Source organism: Andrena cerasifolii, chromosome 10 (assembly GCF_050908995.1).
Source record: "Andrena cerasifolii isolate SP2316 chromosome 10, iyAndCera1_principal, whole genome shotgun sequence".
Lineage (NCBI taxonomy): Eukaryota > Metazoa > Arthropoda > Insecta > Hymenoptera > Andrenidae > Andrena > Andrena cerasifolii.
In genome coordinates this window covers 11,752,892-11,771,219 of record NC_135127.1, presented here as the reverse complement: position 1 = coordinate 11,771,219, position 18,328 = coordinate 11,752,892, and the positions used below count along the sequence as shown (strand labels likewise).

Sequence of the window (18,328 nt, the reverse complement as noted above, 5' to 3'; positions counted from 1 at the left end):
TCTCCGAAGACATTACCTAGTGCCACCTCTTTCGACATCATGTTCTCCTGTTACAAAGCCCAATTTTGTGCATTCTGAAAATTTTTGCCAGATTTTGGCTCAGGTATCAGGAGAACATGAAGCGAAAAGAGGTATTCTGAATTTCAGCTTCGAAGGCATCCTCGATTCTCTCTCCGAAGACATTACTTAGTGCCACCTCTTTCGACATCATGTTCTCCTGTTACAAAGCCCAATTTTGTGCATTCTGAAAATTTTTGCCAGATTTTGGCCCAGGTATCAGGAGAACATGAAGCGAAAAGAGGTATTCTGAATTTCAGCTTCGAAGGCATCCTCGATTCTCTCTCCGAAGACATTACCTAGTGCCACCTCTTTCGACATCATGTTCTCCTGTTACAAAGCCCAATTTTGTGCATTCTGAAAATTTTTGCCAGATTTTGGCTCAGGTATCAGGAGAACATGAAGCGAAAAGAGGTATTCTGAATTTCAGCTTCGAAGGCATTCTCGATTCTCTCTCCGAAGACATTACTTAGTGCCACCTCTTTCGACATCATGTTCTCCTGTTACAAAGCCCAATTTTGTGCATTCTGAAAATTTTTGCCAGATTTTGGCCCAGGTACCAGGAGAACATGAAGCGAAAAGAGGTATTCTGAATTTCAGCTTCGAAGGCATCCTCGATTCTCTCTCCGAAGACATTATTTAGTGCCACCTCTTTCGACATCATGTTCTCCTGTTACAAAGCCCAATTTTGTGCATTCTGAAAATTTTTGCCAGATTTTGGACAATATATCAGGAGAACATCCGACGCGATTTTTATTTAGTATTAGGTCGGTAATTTATTAAACATTAGTTTTGTAAAGATATTAATTTACGACGATGTTTTTAAATGGAAATCATTTTGATGGGATTATTAATTTACCGTTCTTTGCGCGCGTATAATTCGTGTTCTTTTTTGTACCTTTTTTTTAAAATACAGTGGAAGTTATACAATTGTTTTCTTACTATGCATGTCGTATGTACGCGTATAACAATTATTATATTATTTTCACATTACTGAATGCAGTGTGAAATGCAGCAGTTGATCGCACCCGATACGTTGGATTTAAATGTTACTTACCCATAAACAGAAGAGAAGTATTATTAATAATCTAACAATTAATACGTTCTCCGTATAACAAAATTGGTTGAAACAATCGAATCTTCACCTGAAAGATTGTTTCAATCGATGTTCCGTAATTCACTCATCGAAAGCTGTCGATAGCGTTAATTATCGATATTTTTCCGTTAGTAACATCGATCAATCCACAGCTGTATGATTTTTTTTCAAAAGATTACGCCACTTTTGGTCCCCTTCCGATAGATAGCGCTGTACCAAATTTCTATGGTATGTGTTCCGTTTTATCCCGCGATCCAATTGTTCAACCAGCTTCTTACAGTAACAAATAACAAATATTGTTACTGGAAATAGTTCCACAATAACCAGCAGAGCCTCTCCCATGAGACTATACCCTTAGATTCTAAAAAGTCAATAAATAAAGGAACTGTCAAAATCTTCAGAGAACCGTGTGTCCTCGCGATTCAAATTCTCACGCCTCCACCTCCATCAAAATTATTTATTTCAAGAAATCGCTAGTGCTGGACTGTCATTCGATAAAAATAATTCCTCAATCGCCATCAATTTCTTTAATCTGCGAAGTAGATACAATTTAATAAAACATCTCTGAGAAACTGCGTAGAATGTCATTTGACCAGTAGGATTTTCAAGTCCATGCGTGCACTTTGGCGGGAAACGAAACGTCGTAGCACATTCACGTGCGTCGTGCCATTCACGTGCCTTCATTCAAGTTCAAACGAATAATAATAATCATGGACCCTATCCCGGTAAATAAATTCTACAGTCGTGAGCTGCTCGAGATGGCCGAAAAGAAAAAGGTGGAGCCTATACGAAGTTGGGTAAAAGAATTTCGAGTAATGCCGTCCTACATTCTGGGCCCGCGACATTTCTGGAGGGAATTCGACAAACAGGCCGAAGCACTTGCCGTAGCTTTCAGAGCAAGCGACGACTTCGACATGGTATGCGCATTTGTCTATCAGAGGGACAATGGTCGCCGAAAGTTCGTGGTGGCTCACCCAGAGATGTACTGGGGGCATACCGCGCACAAGCCCCCTGAAATGCGATGCTCGTACGAGGTATACCCTTCGCAGCCTATACTACGGGCTTAAGGACTTTCATGCACATTAACTGTGTCCTGTTTAATTAGATTATTCCAGAGTACTCTCCCTGTCGTCTGTACCTGGATCTAGAGTATTCGAAAGAGCTAAATCCAAACAGCGATGGCCCTTCTATGACGAATACGATTATTGATATATTCTGTGCATATTTCCTTTACCATTGGGGCTTACTGTGCAATGCATATAACGTACTCAACCTTGATTCCAGTACCAGCACAAAGTTCAGCAGGCACGTTATATTCAATATTAAGGACGTGGCGTTTAAAGACAGTTATCACGTTGGTAGATTGGTCAAATCTATATGCAAGGATATCATGGCTTGTGTGTTGGCGGAGGAGAGGCGGCACAATGCCCTGAGCTGCTTCAGCCAAGGGAAGCTAGAACAGTTATTCATCCAGACGGATAAAGATAGGAGGCTGTTCGTCGACACCGGGGTTTACACCAAGAACAGACACTTTAGGGTATACAAGTCCACTAAATGGGGGAAACAGTCGCATTTAACGGTCTCTGAGGACTGCAAATATATTACATCCAGCTCGCACAAGGATATAGATTTGAGCATATTCCTGAGCTCGTTGGTGTCTTACTTCGTTACCAGAAAGGATTTAGTACTGCTGGAATATTCCCAGGTCAATACAGTCGCGGCAAATTGCTTCAAAAACGTGCCGCAGCAGTACAGTTATCCCAAGGCGAATACCTGTAATTCAAAATATCCAGCGTTGGATAAATATATTCGCGAGTTAATCTCTCCCGGCAAAGTCCGTCTGTGTAAATACTTCGAGTCCACGAGAATGTTAGTTTACGAGACCACTGAGTACAGGTACTTGCATTTGTTAAATGTTATTAGAAACACGACAGGATGATATTCTTCCCCCAATTCCACAGATATTGCGAAAACATTGGCAGGTGCCACAAAAGTAATAACGTCTTCTGGATCGTGGACGCGAGAGGGAAGGCGCTGTACCAGAAGTGTCACGACGAGGACTGTTTCGGTTTCACGTCTGAACCGAAACAGTTGCCGGAGGAAATCTGCTTTCAGATCGACGAGGAAGGAGATATGGTTTTAAGCTCCATTACTGTAACAGAGGATATGTAGTGCAGGAGATCGGTGCTTTCTGTGTCAAAGTTTTTTTATTAATGTAGAAATAACAACATAGACGGATTCCTTAGATTGGGAACACACATGGATGGGATCACATTGCAAATAAATGCGAGACTTCAAGCACGTGATACATTGCTTTGTTTGCATAGTTCCTCCTACTACCACGATGCATAACTTCTCAAAATAGTGTATGTTAATCTGGTCTTAGTGTACAAAGTGGTTCTGCAATATCATGCCTGTTTGATGCTATACACCTTTCGTGATGTGCTAGTAAAAAGCTTTGATATATTATACAAAACGTATTTGCATTATTAAAAAGGATTCCCTGCCCGCTCGAGTGTATATTATAATGTATACACCAAGTCAGCTGTTCACGTTTTACAAATCTACTTATATTTATACTACAACTGAATGTACACGGATGGCGACAACATATTTTGATTTGTACAATTTTAGTGCTTCCATTGCGCGGCGACCGCGCAAAGTGAGATCCACTTACAATTTCTCTCGTATAAATTTAGCAAGCTTAATGGCGACCGCTCCGTTCTCTTCTCTCATGAAGCGAGTACTGCGAGTAAAACAGAAGGATGAAGGATGTTCAGTCTCATGTTTGTTAGTCTAAACAGAATCTTATGATCGCGAGCGAAATGCCGTCTGGTATGTAGTTCCGAAAATTCATCGCTCCCACTTCGTTACGAGTAAACATTTAGTTGACGCGCGTCAATATAATGTGATCCAATGTGCCGATATTCACAAATGTGTTCGATATATATATACCCAGTTTCTGGATGTCGAGTCATTGTTCTGCTCACACAGAATTGCCTTAAAATCATCCTACAGAGAAAAACCAATTCCTTTACTTGAGCCTGCATTAGTCACGCAAACAATTTCGTAAGGAAGAAATAGTTTAATAAACCTCTGCCTTCCTTGCTCGAGTTTGTCGTACTATCTTCGCTTTCATCGTTTATATTACTATCTTGCTGCTGTTTATCCCTAAACTTTAATATCTCGGCTTGCTCCATACTACTGCAGTGCGCTTCCTCATTCATTACGTCACCTCTTCCGGAGCTCTGTGCGCTCCTATCTACAATGTCACCTTCGGGAATGTCTTCGTCCCTCAAAGTAATGTAATCAGTATTGGTAGCATCTGCGCCTTGTTTAAGTGCTCTGTACGACTGATAATTCTTTGACGCTTCTCTCATACGAATCAGAAAGTCTGGCAGACCTACGGTGTTACGAATAAAAGTATAAAGTAAGCTCTCTGATGAAATAAGATCGATGTTCTCGTAGACAAACAGCGCATACCTGTCATCGCGACCCACGAGGTAACGGTGGATGGAATATTTACTCCAGGATCGTCGAAGTAGGTCAACCCAAATTCAATGCCTGGTTGGTGGAATTCTTTATAAGGCCTTATCACCATGTACGACCAATACGTTGTGACTCTGTTATGTAGACACTTCAGATTATTCATTGATAAAGGAGAAGCTTAGACCCTCCTACTTTCATATTTAATTCTGGCAGCCCAAATACTTATTGAACTAGGTGATTCCACAATGAAATACGAAACTAGAAAAGATCGATCGACCAACTTAACGATATCACACATTTACATGTACTATCTACATCGTTTAGTATTAGTAAAAGTACTATTAAATCTTCGCGGTACCTATATATCCCTGGCTTCGTCGGCGCACTCGGATGTTCCGTTACTCTGCTGATGATAATTATCAATCGCCTCTCATTATCTACGACCCATCTTCGTTGATACACGTAGTCTCTATTAGCAAATAGCCTCTAGAAATGCAATGCTACACGTTACAATCCTGCGTATTATCGGGCGCGATCAATATGGGTAATAGTTGCCGATTGTTGCGTACAGGCCAAATCGTTTCCCAGTATATAACGTCGCTCCGGTTATCGCTGGACGCTTCGCTTTTCGGATCGGTATCGATAATTTGTAACTCGCGAGCGGTCGAGTCCCACTCTTTTCTATAGTCGACGTCTATCTGCGTTTGCAAGAAATCGTCCGCGGTAACGTCCGCAAACGAGCCGTAGACCTTGTACGCGAATAATCCCCCCGAGTTCGGCTCTTCCCTCCTCCATATGAGCATGTCCTTGCGCTCGATGTACGGGCTCCATCCATCTGCTGGAATTAAACCAGAACGAACTACCATTTGTCATAATTCCTTCGACCCACATAGGAGAAACCTTTCGGAGCTCATTACGTACGATCTTGATTCGAAGTGGCGCTAAATTTAGTTCCGTAACACTCGCAGTACTTTACACCGGGTTGGTGGATGTCTACGACGATTCTTTGATGGCATTTCGGGCAAATGACGGTGGAGTGCCTCAGCTTGTAAATCCCTTCCATCTCCTGCTTGTAACTAATAAACAGACTCGTTAGACGCGCGAAGGAGAGTATCCGTGACTGCGGGATTACTGCTCACCTATTCAATTCCTCCTCGCTTATTCGATCTCGCTCCCAGTTGTACATCGTTATACCAATGGAGCTCATCAGGAAGTGCCTGGTATTCCTCAGCGTGCGATTCCTCCACGACTTCATGAACTCCTTCAGCGCCACCTCGTCCCATATTCGTGTGTACAAGTGAAATATCTGCAGGCTTCTTCTTATACGCTGCGCGGCGATGAATTCGAACTGCCTGGCACAGGCCTCGGCTACCTGGCCGCCTTGCTCTTTCAGCCAGAGACTCAGCCTCTTGCGATACTCGCGCAGTTTACCGTAATTCTCGCGGTGTCCGAAAGAAGATGCGAGTCTGGTACCATTGTGAGCGTAAGTGGTGTTAAACCGCTTGAGTAACAGGCCCGACAATTGCGCTGTGTACATGGTTAGTCTCTCCTGTACAGAGTTCCGACAGCGTTGCCGTCAATGAGGCATAAATAACGTGACTCGGATCGTTCCGTGGCTCCCCGCGCGATCTCGACGACCTCGAACCACTGATTTATAGGTTACCTTTCGCCCTTTGAAATAATAAATTATTCGAGGAGTGTTGCGCTTACTTATCTCGGCGGTTCTTTCAGCAAAGTACTTGCATGTTTATTATTGATACGAGTAGCTTAAATTAAGCGGTTACTACATCGGATAGAGGTGCAAGCTTAACCGGAATCGCGTAGCCGTGGTACATGCTCCCGATTATCGATACCGCGCACTCTCGCTAACCTCTCGCTCCTCCGCCTCGATCCGCGCGTGTTCAATGTTTCGATCTCGACACTTCGATATATCGCTCCCATGAATTTCAAACACGCACGCGAGTTACATCACGATTACGTTATAATTTTGCGCGTGAGATTTTTAAATAAACCCCATCGAAGTATCGAGAGGTTACCCGGTGGTGAAGTATCGATTCTCGGTAATCTTGGTATATCGATTCTCGATGATCTCGATTCGTCGATCATCGGCACACGAATTTAAATGTTTTGTTATTTCTATCTCGCGACGCGCCATAATTTTTAACTAAATACACGCATGTTAATATCTATAAGTTCGCAATATCGTTAGATCGTGAGTCGAAGTTTCTTAATTTAGAGCGAGCAATAGTGGAAGTACGAGGAAGGCCTGCATTTGTCTCTGATCCTAGAATACAATTGCCCGTGCGGACATGTGAGGAGGTATCCCTCGAGGTCTCCATTTTCATCGCGCAGGCATTCGATGTAACGACTCGAGCAACGCTCGCCATAAATGGAGCGACCCTCTTCTGGGCATAATTCCACATTCGAATGGATCAGCTGGAACAGAGGAATGGTTGATCAACTATGCAAACGATGGGCGCGTAGATAATTCAAATAGAGACTCGCTCGAGATTCTGCTTACGATTCGACTGTCGTCCTGCTTCTCTGTCGGTTCAAAAATTGTGCAACCCGCCCTCCGTGTCTCGTTCACCTCGCATTGCAAAAGTTTCATGTTGAAGACCATGCCGTCGGGACAGACGAGCGACGTAAAGTTCACTTCGAAGTTATCGCTGCTAATACATTGATAAAACATGTTGCAATACTTCGGGTGTTGTCGAAAGCCGGATGGGCAAATGATGCCGGTCCGATCTTCTGGTATCTCGTCAAAGGGGCAATCGGTATCAGAGTCATCAGGCAAAACTGGTGGAGTTGTCGAAGTTGTTGCCGTGGTCGAAGTTGGTGGTGTTGTCGTAACAGGCAGAGATTTGTCCTTGCACGTTATCTCTTTGATTGCGGCGCGGAAGTTACAAGTCTTCACACTATCGTCCCATATAGCTCCAAAAGGACACTGGAGCTCGTACTTGACGAAATGTGATCCGAAAGAAACGCATCTGTAGAACTTGGAGCAGTCTTCGGGAACGCCGTAGAAACCCTCGTCGACGCAGTCCGAGCTGTTTTTCCCGTCGTAGCATACACTTTGGTTGGCTACCTGCCGCGTATTGTCACTAGGCTCTTTTAATTCTGGCCAGTGTAAAGTCGTGGAGATCGCAGTGTTCGGTTGCCCACTGCCAGTTTGCACCTTTGCCGCGGTAGTATGGTTCTTTTCCGCCTCAGAAATTGTCGGTAACGTAGCCGTCGAAATCGTTGTCACCGTAATAGGATCCTCCTTCGCATTCTTTTCATCAGATTCCATCTCAGGAATCGTCGGTAACATAATCTGCCCTTTAGGAATCGTCGGGAACGTAGTCCTTCCTTCAGGAATCGTCGGTAACGTAGTCCGTCCTTCAGGAATCGTCGGTAACGTAATCTGCCCTTTAGGAATCGTCGGTAACGTAATCTGCCCTTCAGGAATCGTCGGTAACGTAATCTGCCCTTTAGGAATCGTCGGTAACGTAATCTGCCCTTTAGGAATCGTCGGTAACGTAGTCCGTCCTTCAGGAATCGTCGGTAACGTAGTCAGTCCTTCAGGAATCGTCGGTAACGTAGTCGGTCCTTCAGGAATCGTCGGTAACGTAGTCGGTCCTTCAGGAATCGTCGGTAACGTAGTCCGTCCTTCAGGAATCGTCGGTGACGTAGTCTGTCCTTCAGGAATCGTCGAGAACGTAGTCTGTCCTTCAGGAATCGACGGTAGCGGATACTGTACAGGCACGATGTCTTGATCCTCTTTTGCATCGCCGAATAGCTGACCTTTCAACAGCTTCAGTCCAGTGTTTTTTATACCTTCAAAGCCCGGACCCCTTTCAACGGACACATTGAGTTCGATCTTCGGAAGCTTAATGGCGTCAGGAGTGTGTATTGAGAATAAGGATACAGGTTTCTGCGTCGGCGCGTTCACAGCACTCCCGTCGCTCTGGCCAGCCAAATTTTGTGCAGGTGTTTGCTTCTCTTCAGCTTCATTCGTCAGATTATCCTGCGACGAAGTTTTCTCAACCGTTATTTCATCGGGTGTCTGTTGATTGGGCTCCGCTTGTTTACCTGGAAACGATGCCCGCTTTCATCCCTCCGTAGCTACATCGCGCACTCCCCGCCTTTCATTCTCTATTTCCAAAGCCTCCATTACCTTGAACCTCCATCGATTTGGCTTCTGGCTTTTCAAAACATGCTCGGTCGCTCTCGGTAGCTCGCATGCAGCTGTTGGTATCTGCCGAGTAAAAGCGACCCTTTTCGCACCGATAGACGAACCGGAATAGATGGTGGGGCTTGCCTTCCGTGCACTTGTAGAAGTACTGGCAGTGTTGCGGGTCCGGGAAGTAACCCGGCTGCTCGCAAATGAAGTCGTCGGCCGGCAAGTATTGCCAGATCGGCACGGAAAAAGAATGGTGTACCTTCTCGAGGTGTGATTGGGTGCCTGAAACACCACTGGTACAGATACTTCCTGCGTCGATCATCGTAGCAACACTTACCTCTACCGTTCATTCTCCTGATATTTGGCAGGGGTAGATGATGAGATTTCAAGGGACCGGCCAAGACGCCCAGAAGGCACAGAACTTTCCACATCGTCGGGTGCACGTTCACGGTGCGCTTCGATAATCCTGCGAGATAAGAATGAACCACTTAACAGAGAGAGACACCGTGAGAGATTCTAGAAAATCGTGGACTTACCTGCGACAAACCCTTCGTTCTACCGAGGAGAACGTTAACACAGAAACCGTTCAACGACGCCGCGGCGGAATGATCGATCCGAAGGTTTCAACCGAATATATACGTTTGCAGGATCGTTAAAACGCGTGGAAAGAAATGGACCGGCGAGGAGATTAAGCTAGCGTTTAATATCCCAGTGATTAATCAAAGGTTGCGGTCGCGAGATCGGTATAAAGTCAACGGTGATGGCGAAGAGGGAGGGCTGCGTGGGCGGAAGGAAATCGATTCTCGCCTTTACTACTCATTGTTTGTATTATCGTTCGTATCGCTAATTGTACAGGACACGAGCGCTCACGAATCTCTGGAAGCAACCTGTGCTCGTGGACGCGGCGGGGAAGCGCGAGGAGTTCCCGTCCGGCGTTTTCGAGCAGGTTGCCTCAACAGACGCCAGTGATTCGTACGGAACAAGTATCCCGGATGGTCCAGTGTCTTCGACGGTCACTCCAAACCCGGCCGGTCATCTCCAATTCATTCGTTCAGCTTCCGACAGTCCAGCATTCTCTGCGCCTCCGCCTGCAAAGGACGCACGGTCACGTTCATTGTATCCTCTTTATCCTCGATCTTTATTCACGGGCACGGTACCTGTATGAGATTGTAAACGGCCAGCAGCTGTTCCAGAGAGGGTCTGGCCCGCGCGCCGCACTCCGCGTTACCCGGTCCGACCACACCCATCCTCTGGCTCCTCTTCCCCCATCCGGTGGAGAAGTTCAGCTGAGCCTCGGTCCCCGAGTCCAAGGTCAAGCATAGCAGGAAGATTATCGCGAGGAAGCCGAGTCGAATCTTTCGGTACCTGGGGAATAAAGAGCCGTGACGACCACCAACCAACACCGATCACGATCCAATTTCCTCCTTGGCGAGGTAGATCGTTTTACGATGTTGATCGTAAATCTTTCTACGGTTGTTACGCCTTGTCGAGTTGTTAACGATCGCTCTCGAGGTTTGTCTTAAGCCTGCTCGAAGCAGAGGAACTACTTACATGGCGGCTGGAGGATCACAGAGGAGATGGTCTCTCGCGAAAAGACAGAGCAGCCTCGATCGTCAGTGTTCACCGGGGTGAACGCGTTTGCGAGGAGTCCAAAGCTTGGGGACGTTTTTATAGGTTCACTGCCCGTTCGGGGGATCCTCGCTGAGGGTGGCGCGCCGGCGTGGAGGATTCCCTTGCGTGGGTCCTGCACCTCTGATCTGAAAGTTGCACCATTAGAAGGGAAATTGATAGTAGGATAACAATTTATATATCATAGAGCTCCTAATACCATCGTCGCCCTTCATTCCTCTGCATCGTTGGCACCTAGAAGACTTTTAGTTCATTTTCAGAGCTGTTGCTACCTGCTTGCAAATTAAAAATGGTCCACTTGATCCTCCTCGGTCAATATTTCTCAGAAATTGTGCTGCAAATTGCAAATGCAAATGTTGCTGCGCATTGTCCTTGAGTAGAGTCTTCGAGAGTTTCCCAATCGAAGAACGAGAAAAGGCTTCCTTCTCATTTGCTGGCGGAAGCCCAACGAGACCGCTGTTAATTAAAAGCTCGCAGTTCTCCTCGCGCGCCGAACCGTTCGGAAAATACCCGACACAGCGAGTGGGTGAGGAATCCTTCCGGCTTTTGTATTCGAATTTCACTTTATTGCTACAAAAAAAGAAATTACACGTATCTCTGACGACGATAGATGGGTATCGCGGGTAAAGGAAAAAAGGTGTGCACACATATGCCTTGCCATATCGACTATCACATGTTGAAGAGTCCGCGGGACCGTTCTGTCCCGCGTCAACCCCGGATATAATGTACAAGAAGCCTGTGTATGCATACATCTCTGTCTAAGATTCGGTCTCTCCTGGCTCTCCGGTCCGCGTCTCTAAAATGCGATCGTTCGTTCCTCCGTTAAGCTATAGGATAGTGGATTCGATCGGATCGAATGGAAAGCGTCGGAACAAAGAGTCTCTCTCGCGCGCTCCGCTGTCTTTTCTCTTTGTCTCTCTAGTATAATTAGGGCAGTGTTCGAGCGAACTTGATCGCGAGAGTCCTCTCCCCGCGGCCTCCGCGCGACGAAGCCCAGAGACGGGCCAAGGATCGCGATACAAGCTCCTTCCAAGCTGGACAATAATAGCTTCTCCGAAAACAGAAAGGAGGGAGGTGGCTCTTTTGATTTCATCGCGACGTTTTCCCGCGAAAAAGACGCTCCTCGCGGCCGCGGAACGGGCTGCTAAGTACCGGCTAGGAACGCGTTACTTCCTCTCCGGGCGATTCGCTTTCCTTTCCGCTAAGCAACTCGTGTTACTGCTGGTTCGTCGTTGTTCTCAATGGCAATCGTCTGCGAGAAATAGCGCGCTCGCGGCGACTCGCCCCTTGGATAGATACATCACGACGCGCACGATCCACCCGTCTCGCATTCGCATCCTCTGAGATCACACGCTTTTTTGTTTCACGCCCAAGCTGCACATCCGCACTCTTTCTTTCCCTCCTCTTTTTTAATCGTATAAATTACACGTTAGCTCTCCCTCTCTCGTTTCCTGCGCGCCTAGTGCGCGCGGACGATGCGCTTTTACGTATATCATACATATATATCGTCGCTGTGTTATATCGTACAAAAAAAGCTTACAAATTATTATCACATATATACGTGTACGTACGTGCGTGCGCCACGCGTACATAGGTACACGAATATACATACATATATGTATACATATATATATATAGAGGCGTAGAAATTCATCGAAATTGGGGGGGGGTGGGGTGGGGAGGCAATTACGCGAGCGGTAAGCGTTTGTCCAGCGATAAGGAAATGTGGGGGCAAGGCGGGCAAAGGTTTCGAGGCGAGGCGACTTCGCCGCGGAAGTCTATCGTCCCCTCGAAACTGCTCGCGGGTGAAACCTTCGGGGATCTCGTGTCATCGGTCTTAAGGATGAAACGAGAAATGAAGGAAGTCGGATGCGTGGTATGGCACTCGATCTCCTCGCTTCGGTTCTCGAGTCGTCTCCCGATCCGCTCGCGCCCTCCTTGAAACGCAAGTATACACCATGCCGTGCTCGCGATTCTCGCGTTTCGTCATCCATTGGAACCGTGCCCGTGGCGGCGGCATATTCGCGCGCACACGCGCACCTCTCTCTGTACCTATATATTCGTATCCTACATTTGTATATTTATATCTATATTCATATGTATAGTTTTGTTTTGCAATATGTTGTTTTGAAGTCTCGCACAATATCGTACACGATTATTCTCTCTCACTCACACGTATCCGGTTAATAAAATATTCTATAAGTTAAATAAACGGAGCGATGCTGCTCTATATCTCTCTTTCGCTCTCGGTTTCTCTCGCTGCCTGTGTTCCATCCTTTCTTTCGTCACTCGCCTCCCATCGATACACAAGGCCGCCCCGTTCGTCGCGGACAATAGGATCTTAAAAGTCTCCGTCGCTTTTGTAGGTACGAAGGGTAGGTCGATCTGATCTCGAGCTGACGAACCTCTGCCCTTGGACATTGTCTTCGTAGCTGCGGAAACGCTAGAGGCATTCGCGGTGCCCGTGACGAACAGACTGTCCTGTATACTCGCAGTTAAATCCGTGTGTGTACATATTGCGTCTATATTTATATATATTTGTATAGTGTAACGTATAAAAAAATAGTCGGAAAACCTCGTTAACTCGAATGATTGCCAAACTAACACACGCTCCTGCGACCCAAATATATCCGCTCGAGAAAGTAACGAGCAATCGATGGGTGGATGGATGGCCTCGCGTCATTCCGCTCGCTATTAGAACGCACGTGATTACGCGATTAACTGTACACAAATGTATTATAAATTGGTGGTGTAATAAACACGGTTTATTATCGATACTCTTATTATTATTATTACGGTTAAAATAAACGAGAACAGCGTACGCCCGTCGTGTCGGTACCATTACACGGGCGATCGCGCGCGTTCACCGGCCGACCGGTGTCAAAGTTAAGGACCGCGGGAATATCGCGACCGACTATCGCTATCCGACGATCTCCGAAGAAAAGTAACAAAATAGACAGAAAAGAAGACGCGATCCTCTGTTGCGCCGACACGAGCCGTGAAGAAATAATAAAAAAAAAAAAATATCGCTCGTCTCGTCGTTTACCCTAGTTTACCCTCACCGTATCTGTCGATACCCGCTTGCGTCGTCGCTGGAAACGAAGGGAACCCGCCACGACGCTAGTCCATCGATCGCCACGGCGAGTCGTCCAAGAACCGCGCGCGGATTCGACGCGTCCGCGTGTACCGCGACGAGAACCGCCTCCTCGCGTGAACACACGCGACGATCCCTACTGCGGTTCGTCGCGACGACGCTCCTACGTGCATCAGTGGCCGCGTTTGTCTTCGATGCGAGCAACGCGTCCCATCGTCATTGGCAAAATACATACTTGTCCATCTTTTTGCCGCTTTGGCATTCGTGGCGACGTAGAACTCGAGGGGAAGGAAGGAAACCCGAAGGAAGGTTCCCACCTGGGTCGAGCTACGGCGGCGAGGGGACGCGAGGGAGTGTCCCCGCGTCGGTTAAGTACAAAAAATGAGAAACTCGCGAATGATTTCGTCGGAACTCGAACGTGTTCGTGGCTCAACACCAGCTCTCGCTCTCACGTTCACCGACACCGTCGCTCTCCTCGTCGCTGGGCTCTTCTCCGTACATGTCCGCCAGCTTCCGGAACCTCGGCCCAAAATTCGACAGGTAGTTGAACTTCAGGTCTCCGTCGTCGGTGCCTGTGGACGAATTTTCATGACTGTTAGGTCTAGCTTAGGTTTCCTTGCCGGTAAGCAGCGATCTAGTTCTAATGGAAGGCTTACACGAAGCTAAGGACGACAAGGAGCCCTCGGAGTTGCCTTCGCCCTCGTACGCGTAGTGCCTGACGTCGTCGAAGGGATTCGTGTCGGGATCCTTGTCGCAGCTCTCCTTCTTACCGTCCAGGAAGCCGCAGATGTCTGGCACCTCGTCGGGGGCTTTACAACGAACGAAGAATCCCGTGAATCACTTTGTATATAACTCTAACGAAAGGATAACCGACTGGTTCGCTCGTTAGCTTACCTCTACCCTGCAAGCCAACAGGGGCGATCTTCGAATCGATGGGTGGAGCGTCGTAAATGGTCCTGAGAACGTTCAAGTCGTAGCCAGTGTCCACTTCACCACCACCTTCGTCCTCGTAATTGATAATATTCTCTCTGATGTCGTCCATGTCCTTGTACAAGTCGTCTGTCTTCCGCCTGTGCACTACCACCGCCAGTAACAGTATCAACAGGATCGCCACGCAGACCAGAATTGCTACAAGGAAGTTCGTGTCGATCCCGAATGAAACCGCCTTGGCCATTCCGTGATCGCACCCGGGATCGGCGTTCCTCGACAACGAGGGCATTCCTAAGTTATAAGTCTGAAACAGGAGGAAGATCGACAGGCCCGGTTAAAAGTGAGTTCCTCCCTTTCTCCTGGTGAATGGCGGTGAATAAAATTTTGCGGCGTTACATTTCCGTTGAAGGTCAAGTTGCGTATGCAACCGACGAAGCCTCTGTCGGTCGGCTTGTGGTCCCATCCAAGTTGCGCAGCTAGATACGTGAGGTTGGTAAGGGTCCCTCCGATCTGCATCGGGCTGTTCACGTTCAGAAACTCATTGGGACCTTGGGGAGCGGCTAGACACAGGCAAGCGGATATACCGCAATTGTCCACCTTCATTTCGATCGTCTGTAACCAACGGGAATGCGGTGAACGTTGTTGAGAATAGGAACAAGAAAGATGGAGACCGAGGTTTAACTAATTGTAAGCAATTACAGAATCACACTCACATTCTTCGACCAGTAGACGTCTATCCTGTGGCTTTTGCCATCAGTAAGCTTGATTCGTTTATGATCGAGCCGCACAGTGCCCGTACCATAGTCCATGTAAAGAACAGCGAATCCCTGTCGGACCTCCAGCGCCATGAAGTCCTGAATTCCGATTAAGGGGCTGTACGTCATCGGGCCGAAGTAAAACACTAGGCCGTTGTCCATGTGGGGTGTTATCTCGAGACCTACAGCGATGGAATAAGTATCAAGGCAAAAGATAATGGAAATGGATCATCGATCATGGGGAAAACAAAGAACTGTACTTGCCTAAATAATTATCGACGCAGGCTTGCCCAGGCGGGGGCATTACCGCCCATCCATCGCCATGAAAGCCGATAGCCAGCAGCTCGCACCTTGGTCCTTCGAGGCCAGGCGGGCACTCGCAGCGCTCCGCCAGAGGAGTGCCTCCGTTCAAGCAAACGATCGGTTCCGCGACGTGGCACGTGCACTGGGGGTCCACGACAGCTCTCACGCCGACGAACGAGCTCGTGTTGGTGTACACCGAATAGGGGACAGTGCTAGCGTTCAAGTAACTGCGACAGTTATTGCAATGCAGCTTCTCGAACAGACACTCGTCAATGTTCACCAGCAGGATCTCCGTCTTCAGCTCCCGCTCGATCTCCTTGGAGTGCTGCGCCAGTATCGTGTTCAGCTTCTCCGGAGCATAGTACGGGCTGCCGTGCACCGAGAATCGAACGTCCAGCAGGCTTCTGTTGTCGTGGTGCGGAGAATGGAGCACCGTGAACACGTCCACGTTCTCCACCGACGCGTTCAGCATGTTGGCTATCCTTTCCTGGAACACCTCCTTCTTGCTGACGCCGGAGTCATCCGGCGCGACAAAGTCCTCGGCGCTCATCCCGTAGAAGCGCACGGAGCCAGACCTGGCCACCGCTTCCTCGGGGAGCTCTTTCACGGTGACGTTCACGTACGCGCTCACTTGGTGGCGACGGATGTGCTGGCTGTGCTCCGTCACCAGGAACTTGAGGACGAACGTGTCGTTCGAGGTACCAGATAGCAGAGTAATCATGCCTGTGTCCTGGTCCAACTTGAAGCCGTCTTTGGCCGAGGCCCAGGCGAAGTGTTTGTCTGGTAGATCCCAGTCGTCGGGGTCGTTCACGTATACTCTACCGATCTCCGTGTCAGGCGCCTCGCCTTTGTAGTTGTAGACGAATATCGAGCTGGAGCCCTCGGACATCGGGTTGTCGTTCTGGTCGCCGATGATCACCGTCAGCGTCGACGTCCCCGTCATCGGTGGCTGCCCGCTGTCCGTGATCGCTATGGGGATGTCGTAGCTCTTCCGCTCCTCGCGGTCGAACACCACTCGCGCGAACAGATCGGCGTCGCGGATGGCGAACTTGGCCAGAATCTCGTCGTCCGGGGTGTTGTCGTCGATCTGGAATTGAAACGGCGGCCCGTTCTCTTCCGAATCCCAGTCCCTGGCCTTCAGCTCCGTGATCTTCCCTGGCGGCTGGTTCTCGTTCCAGACAACGGGGTAAGGCATGTCCAGGAACGGCGCGTTATCGTTTATGTCCAGTAACGTGATGTTCACCATCACCAACTCGCGCAGCGCAGTTGGGGAGCCGTCTTCGTCTCGCGCCATCACTATCACCTGAATTCCATGGAAACGTGATTGAAAGGATATTCGGTGTACGAGGGGACCGATGTGTAAGCAGTAGCGCACCCAGAGAAAAGAAAACTGGATTTTATTCTTTAAATAAATTTTGGTAATCACCTAATGAATTTGATTGAATTTGCATTAAAAGTATTTTTATCCGCTCAACTCGGCTCCCCCAAGATTAAATCCAGAGTGCGCCAGTGGGTGTAAGAATATACAGAAGTAACTTCTACCTGAAGGATGGGAATTGAGGTCGAAAGAACACTTACCGTCCACATGGAGTAGCCCAAAGGCGAGTCCCGATCCAGTGGCTTCTTCAAAATCATGCAACCGGTCTTGTCGATCCCTATCAGAGGCTGCTGATCCTCCTTCACGATGAAGTACGCGATATGCTGGTCCGCGCTTCTGTTCTTTATATCAGGGTCGTAGGCGACCACTGTCGTGATGCAACCTGCGAGCGATAAAGTGTGTCGATATTTACACGCAATCCCTTTATAATCGCGACGAAACTGGGTGGTCCTGGGCACTCACCTTCCACCAGCGTCTCCTCCTCGATGGTCGGATTCTTATTAAAATCCTCAAACACAGGCGGATTATCGTTCACGTTCTCGATAAAGATCTTCACCTGGGCGGTGTCGTTGTACAGGCCATCGAAGGCTCTCACCGTTAAGTTGTACTCCGTGATCTTCTCGTAGTCCAGGGGCTTGTTGACGCGGATCTTTCCCGTGGTCCCTTCGATGTAGAAGCTGTCGTCGGTGTTGCCGAATATGATACTGTACGTGACCGGGCTGGCGGTGTCCGAATCGATGGCCTTCACCTCGGTGACCGGCGCGTTGATATTAGCATTCTCGAGGATCGAGTTGGCCGTGTACACCGCGTGGGTGAAGTGCGGAGCATTATCGTTCTTATCCGCGATCTCGATGCGGAACACCTGCTGACCCTTGTTGTGCTCGCCCGTCTTGAACAGGGCGCTGGGCGAGTTGTCCACGGCGATCACCTTCACGTTGTACGTGTCCTCCACTTCCCTGTCGAACGTGGTCAGCGTGGTGATGTTCCCGGTGTACTTGTCGATGGCGAACAAGTCCCGAAAGTTGTCCAGCTCGTAGGTAACCTTGAACGGAACAGAACAGCAGGATGAAGAAACGTGGCACAGATACGAGGCAAGCAAATGTTAGCGACGCGGTACCTGATTGTGAGCGGAAGTCCCATCAGCGTCGATCGCTTTGACCTGCATCACGGGAACGCCCGGTGGCTCGTTCTCCAAAACGCTTCCCTTCTTCATTTCACGGAACACGGGGATATTATCATTCACGTCCAACACCTCGATATCGATCACCGTCTCAGCAGCCAACTGGTACTTGTTCTGCACTCGCACGATCAACGTGTACACCGTGTTGCTCTCGTAGTCGAGATGCTGAGCGAGCTTGATATCCGCCACGTCCTTGGTCGACTCCAACCTGCGACGAGGAATAGGCCGCTGTAATTTCTAATCGACTAAAAG

At 48.3% G+C, this 18,328-nt stretch overlaps 5 protein-coding genes across 10 annotated transcripts in view; 1 reads left to right on the top strand and 4 right to left on the bottom strand.

Moving 5' to 3' along the window:
* Window positions 1–1,253: 1,253 nt before the first annotated feature.
* On the top strand, window positions 1,254–3,629 carry LOC143374300 (DNA-directed primase/polymerase protein). Its single transcript, XM_076822323.1, has 3 exons — window positions 1,254–2,187; window positions 2,259–3,049; window positions 3,115–3,629. Exons 1-3 carry the CDS (start codon window positions 1,864–1,866, stop codon window positions 3,323–3,325), a joined length of 1,326 nt encoding a protein of 441 aa, XP_076678438.1. The 5' UTR covers window positions 1,254–1,863; the 3' UTR covers window positions 3,326–3,629.
* Window positions 3,342–6,179, bottom strand: LOC143374298 (stAR-related lipid transfer protein 7, mitochondrial). Of its 4 annotated transcripts, XM_076822322.1 has the most exons (7): window positions 5,782–6,179; window positions 5,564–5,718; window positions 5,212–5,501; window positions 5,001–5,128; window positions 4,637–4,776; window positions 4,248–4,556; window positions 3,342–4,165 (listed from the first exon to the last, which is right to left on the bottom strand). In XM_076822322.1, exons 1-7 carry the CDS (start codon window positions 6,177–6,179, stop codon window positions 4,161–4,163), a joined length of 1,425 nt encoding a protein of 474 aa, XP_076678437.1. In that variant the 3' UTR covers window positions 3,342–4,160. The 4 variants fall into 4 exon arrangements, with proteins under 4 accessions (XP_076678437.1, XP_076678434.1, XP_076678435.1 ...); XM_076822319.1 differs by having other exon boundaries at window positions 3,342–4,556; XM_076822320.1 differs by having other exon boundaries at window positions 3,342–4,556; window positions 5,212–5,480.
* A 185-nt stretch (window positions 6,180–6,364) lies between these two features.
* Window positions 6,365–9,481, bottom strand: LOC143374297 (uncharacterized). Its single transcript, XM_076822318.1, has 5 exons — window positions 9,351–9,481; window positions 9,145–9,294; window positions 8,802–9,089; window positions 7,164–8,716; window positions 6,365–7,078 (listed from the first exon to the last, which is right to left on the bottom strand). The coding sequence occupies exons 2-5, from the start codon at window positions 9,236–9,238 to the stop codon at window positions 6,875–6,877; spliced, it is 2,139 nt and encodes a 712-aa protein (XP_076678433.1). The 5' UTR covers window positions 9,239–9,294; window positions 9,351–9,481; the 3' UTR covers window positions 6,365–6,874.
* A 134-nt stretch (window positions 9,482–9,615) lies between these two features.
* LOC143374301 (hypertrehalosaemic prohormone) lies at window positions 9,616–10,864 on the bottom strand. Its single transcript, XM_076822324.1, has 3 exons — window positions 10,359–10,864; window positions 9,965–10,172; window positions 9,616–9,895 (listed from the first exon to the last, which is right to left on the bottom strand). Coding segments are annotated over exons 1-3 (255 nt in total). The 5' UTR covers window positions 10,361–10,864; the 3' UTR covers window positions 9,616–9,850.
* Window positions 10,865–10,980: 116 nt separating this feature from the next.
* Window positions 10,981–18,328, bottom strand: part of Shg (DE-cadherin) — a 90,741-nt gene continuing 83,393 nt past the window's right edge. For all 3 annotated transcript variants that reach the window (XM_076822315.1, XM_076822316.1, XM_076822317.1), the window contains exons 8-16: window positions 18,014–18,284; window positions 17,359–17,938; window positions 17,097–17,278; window positions 15,480–16,821; window positions 15,174–15,397; window positions 14,857–15,072; window positions 14,425–14,764; window positions 14,187–14,339; window positions 10,981–14,102 (exon numbers count right to left, since the gene is read on the bottom strand). In XM_076822315.1, coding sequence (XP_076678430.1) covers window positions 13,960–14,102; window positions 14,187–14,339; window positions 14,425–14,764; window positions 14,857–15,072; window positions 15,174–15,397; window positions 15,480–16,821; window positions 17,097–17,278; window positions 17,359–17,938; window positions 18,014–18,284 — 3,451 coding nt within the window. In that variant the 3' untranslated portion in view covers window positions 10,981–13,959. The remainder of the gene's footprint in view (window positions 14,103–14,186; window positions 14,340–14,424; window positions 14,765–14,856; window positions 15,073–15,173; window positions 15,398–15,479; window positions 16,822–17,096; window positions 17,279–17,358; window positions 17,939–18,013; window positions 18,285–18,328) is intronic.

Excerpts from the sequence above, each read along its gene's own strand:
- LOC143374300 (XM_076822323.1), top strand. The coding sequence starts at position 1,864 with ATGGACCCTATCCCGGTAAATAAATTCTACAGTCGTGAGCTGCTCGAG. Across the intron at positions 2,188-2,258 it reads AAATGCGATGCTCGTACGAG|ATTATTCCAGAGTACTCTCC; the intron begins GTATACCCTTCG and ends CTGTTTAATTAG. Across the intron at positions 3,050-3,114 it reads TACGAGACCACTGAGTACAG|ATATTGCGAAAACATTGGCA; the intron begins GTACTTGCATTT and ends CCAATTCCACAG.
- LOC143374298 (XM_076822319.1), bottom strand. The coding sequence starts at position 6,179 with ATGTACACAGCGCAATTGTCGGGCCTGTTACTCAAGCGGTTTAACACC. Across the intron at positions 5,719-5,781 it reads AGCGAGGAGGAATTGAATAG|TTACAAGCAGGAGATGGAAG; the intron begins GTGAGCAGTAAT and ends TCTGTTTATTAG. Across the intron at positions 4,777-5,000 it reads ACGAAGCCAGGGATATATAG|AGTCACAACGTATTGGTCGT; the intron begins GTACCGCGAAGA and ends TCTACATAACAG.
- LOC143374297 (XM_076822318.1), bottom strand. The coding sequence starts at position 9,238 with ATGTGGAAAGTTCTGTGCCTTCTGGGCGTCTTGGCCGGTCCCTTGAAA. Across the intron at positions 9,090-9,144 it reads CAGGAGAATGAACGGTAGAG|GCACCCAATCACACCTCGAG; the intron begins GTAAGTGTTGCT and ends GTGGTGTTTCAG. Across the intron at positions 7,079-7,163 it reads AGCAGGACGACAGTCGAATC|CTGATCCATTCGAATGTGGA; the intron begins GTAAGCAGAATC and ends CCTCTGTTCCAG.
- LOC143374301 (XM_076822324.1), bottom strand. Across the intron at positions 9,896-9,964 it reads CCGTTTACAATCTCATACAG|GCGGAGGCGCAGAGAATGCT; the intron begins GTACCGTGCCCG and ends CGTCCTTTGCAG.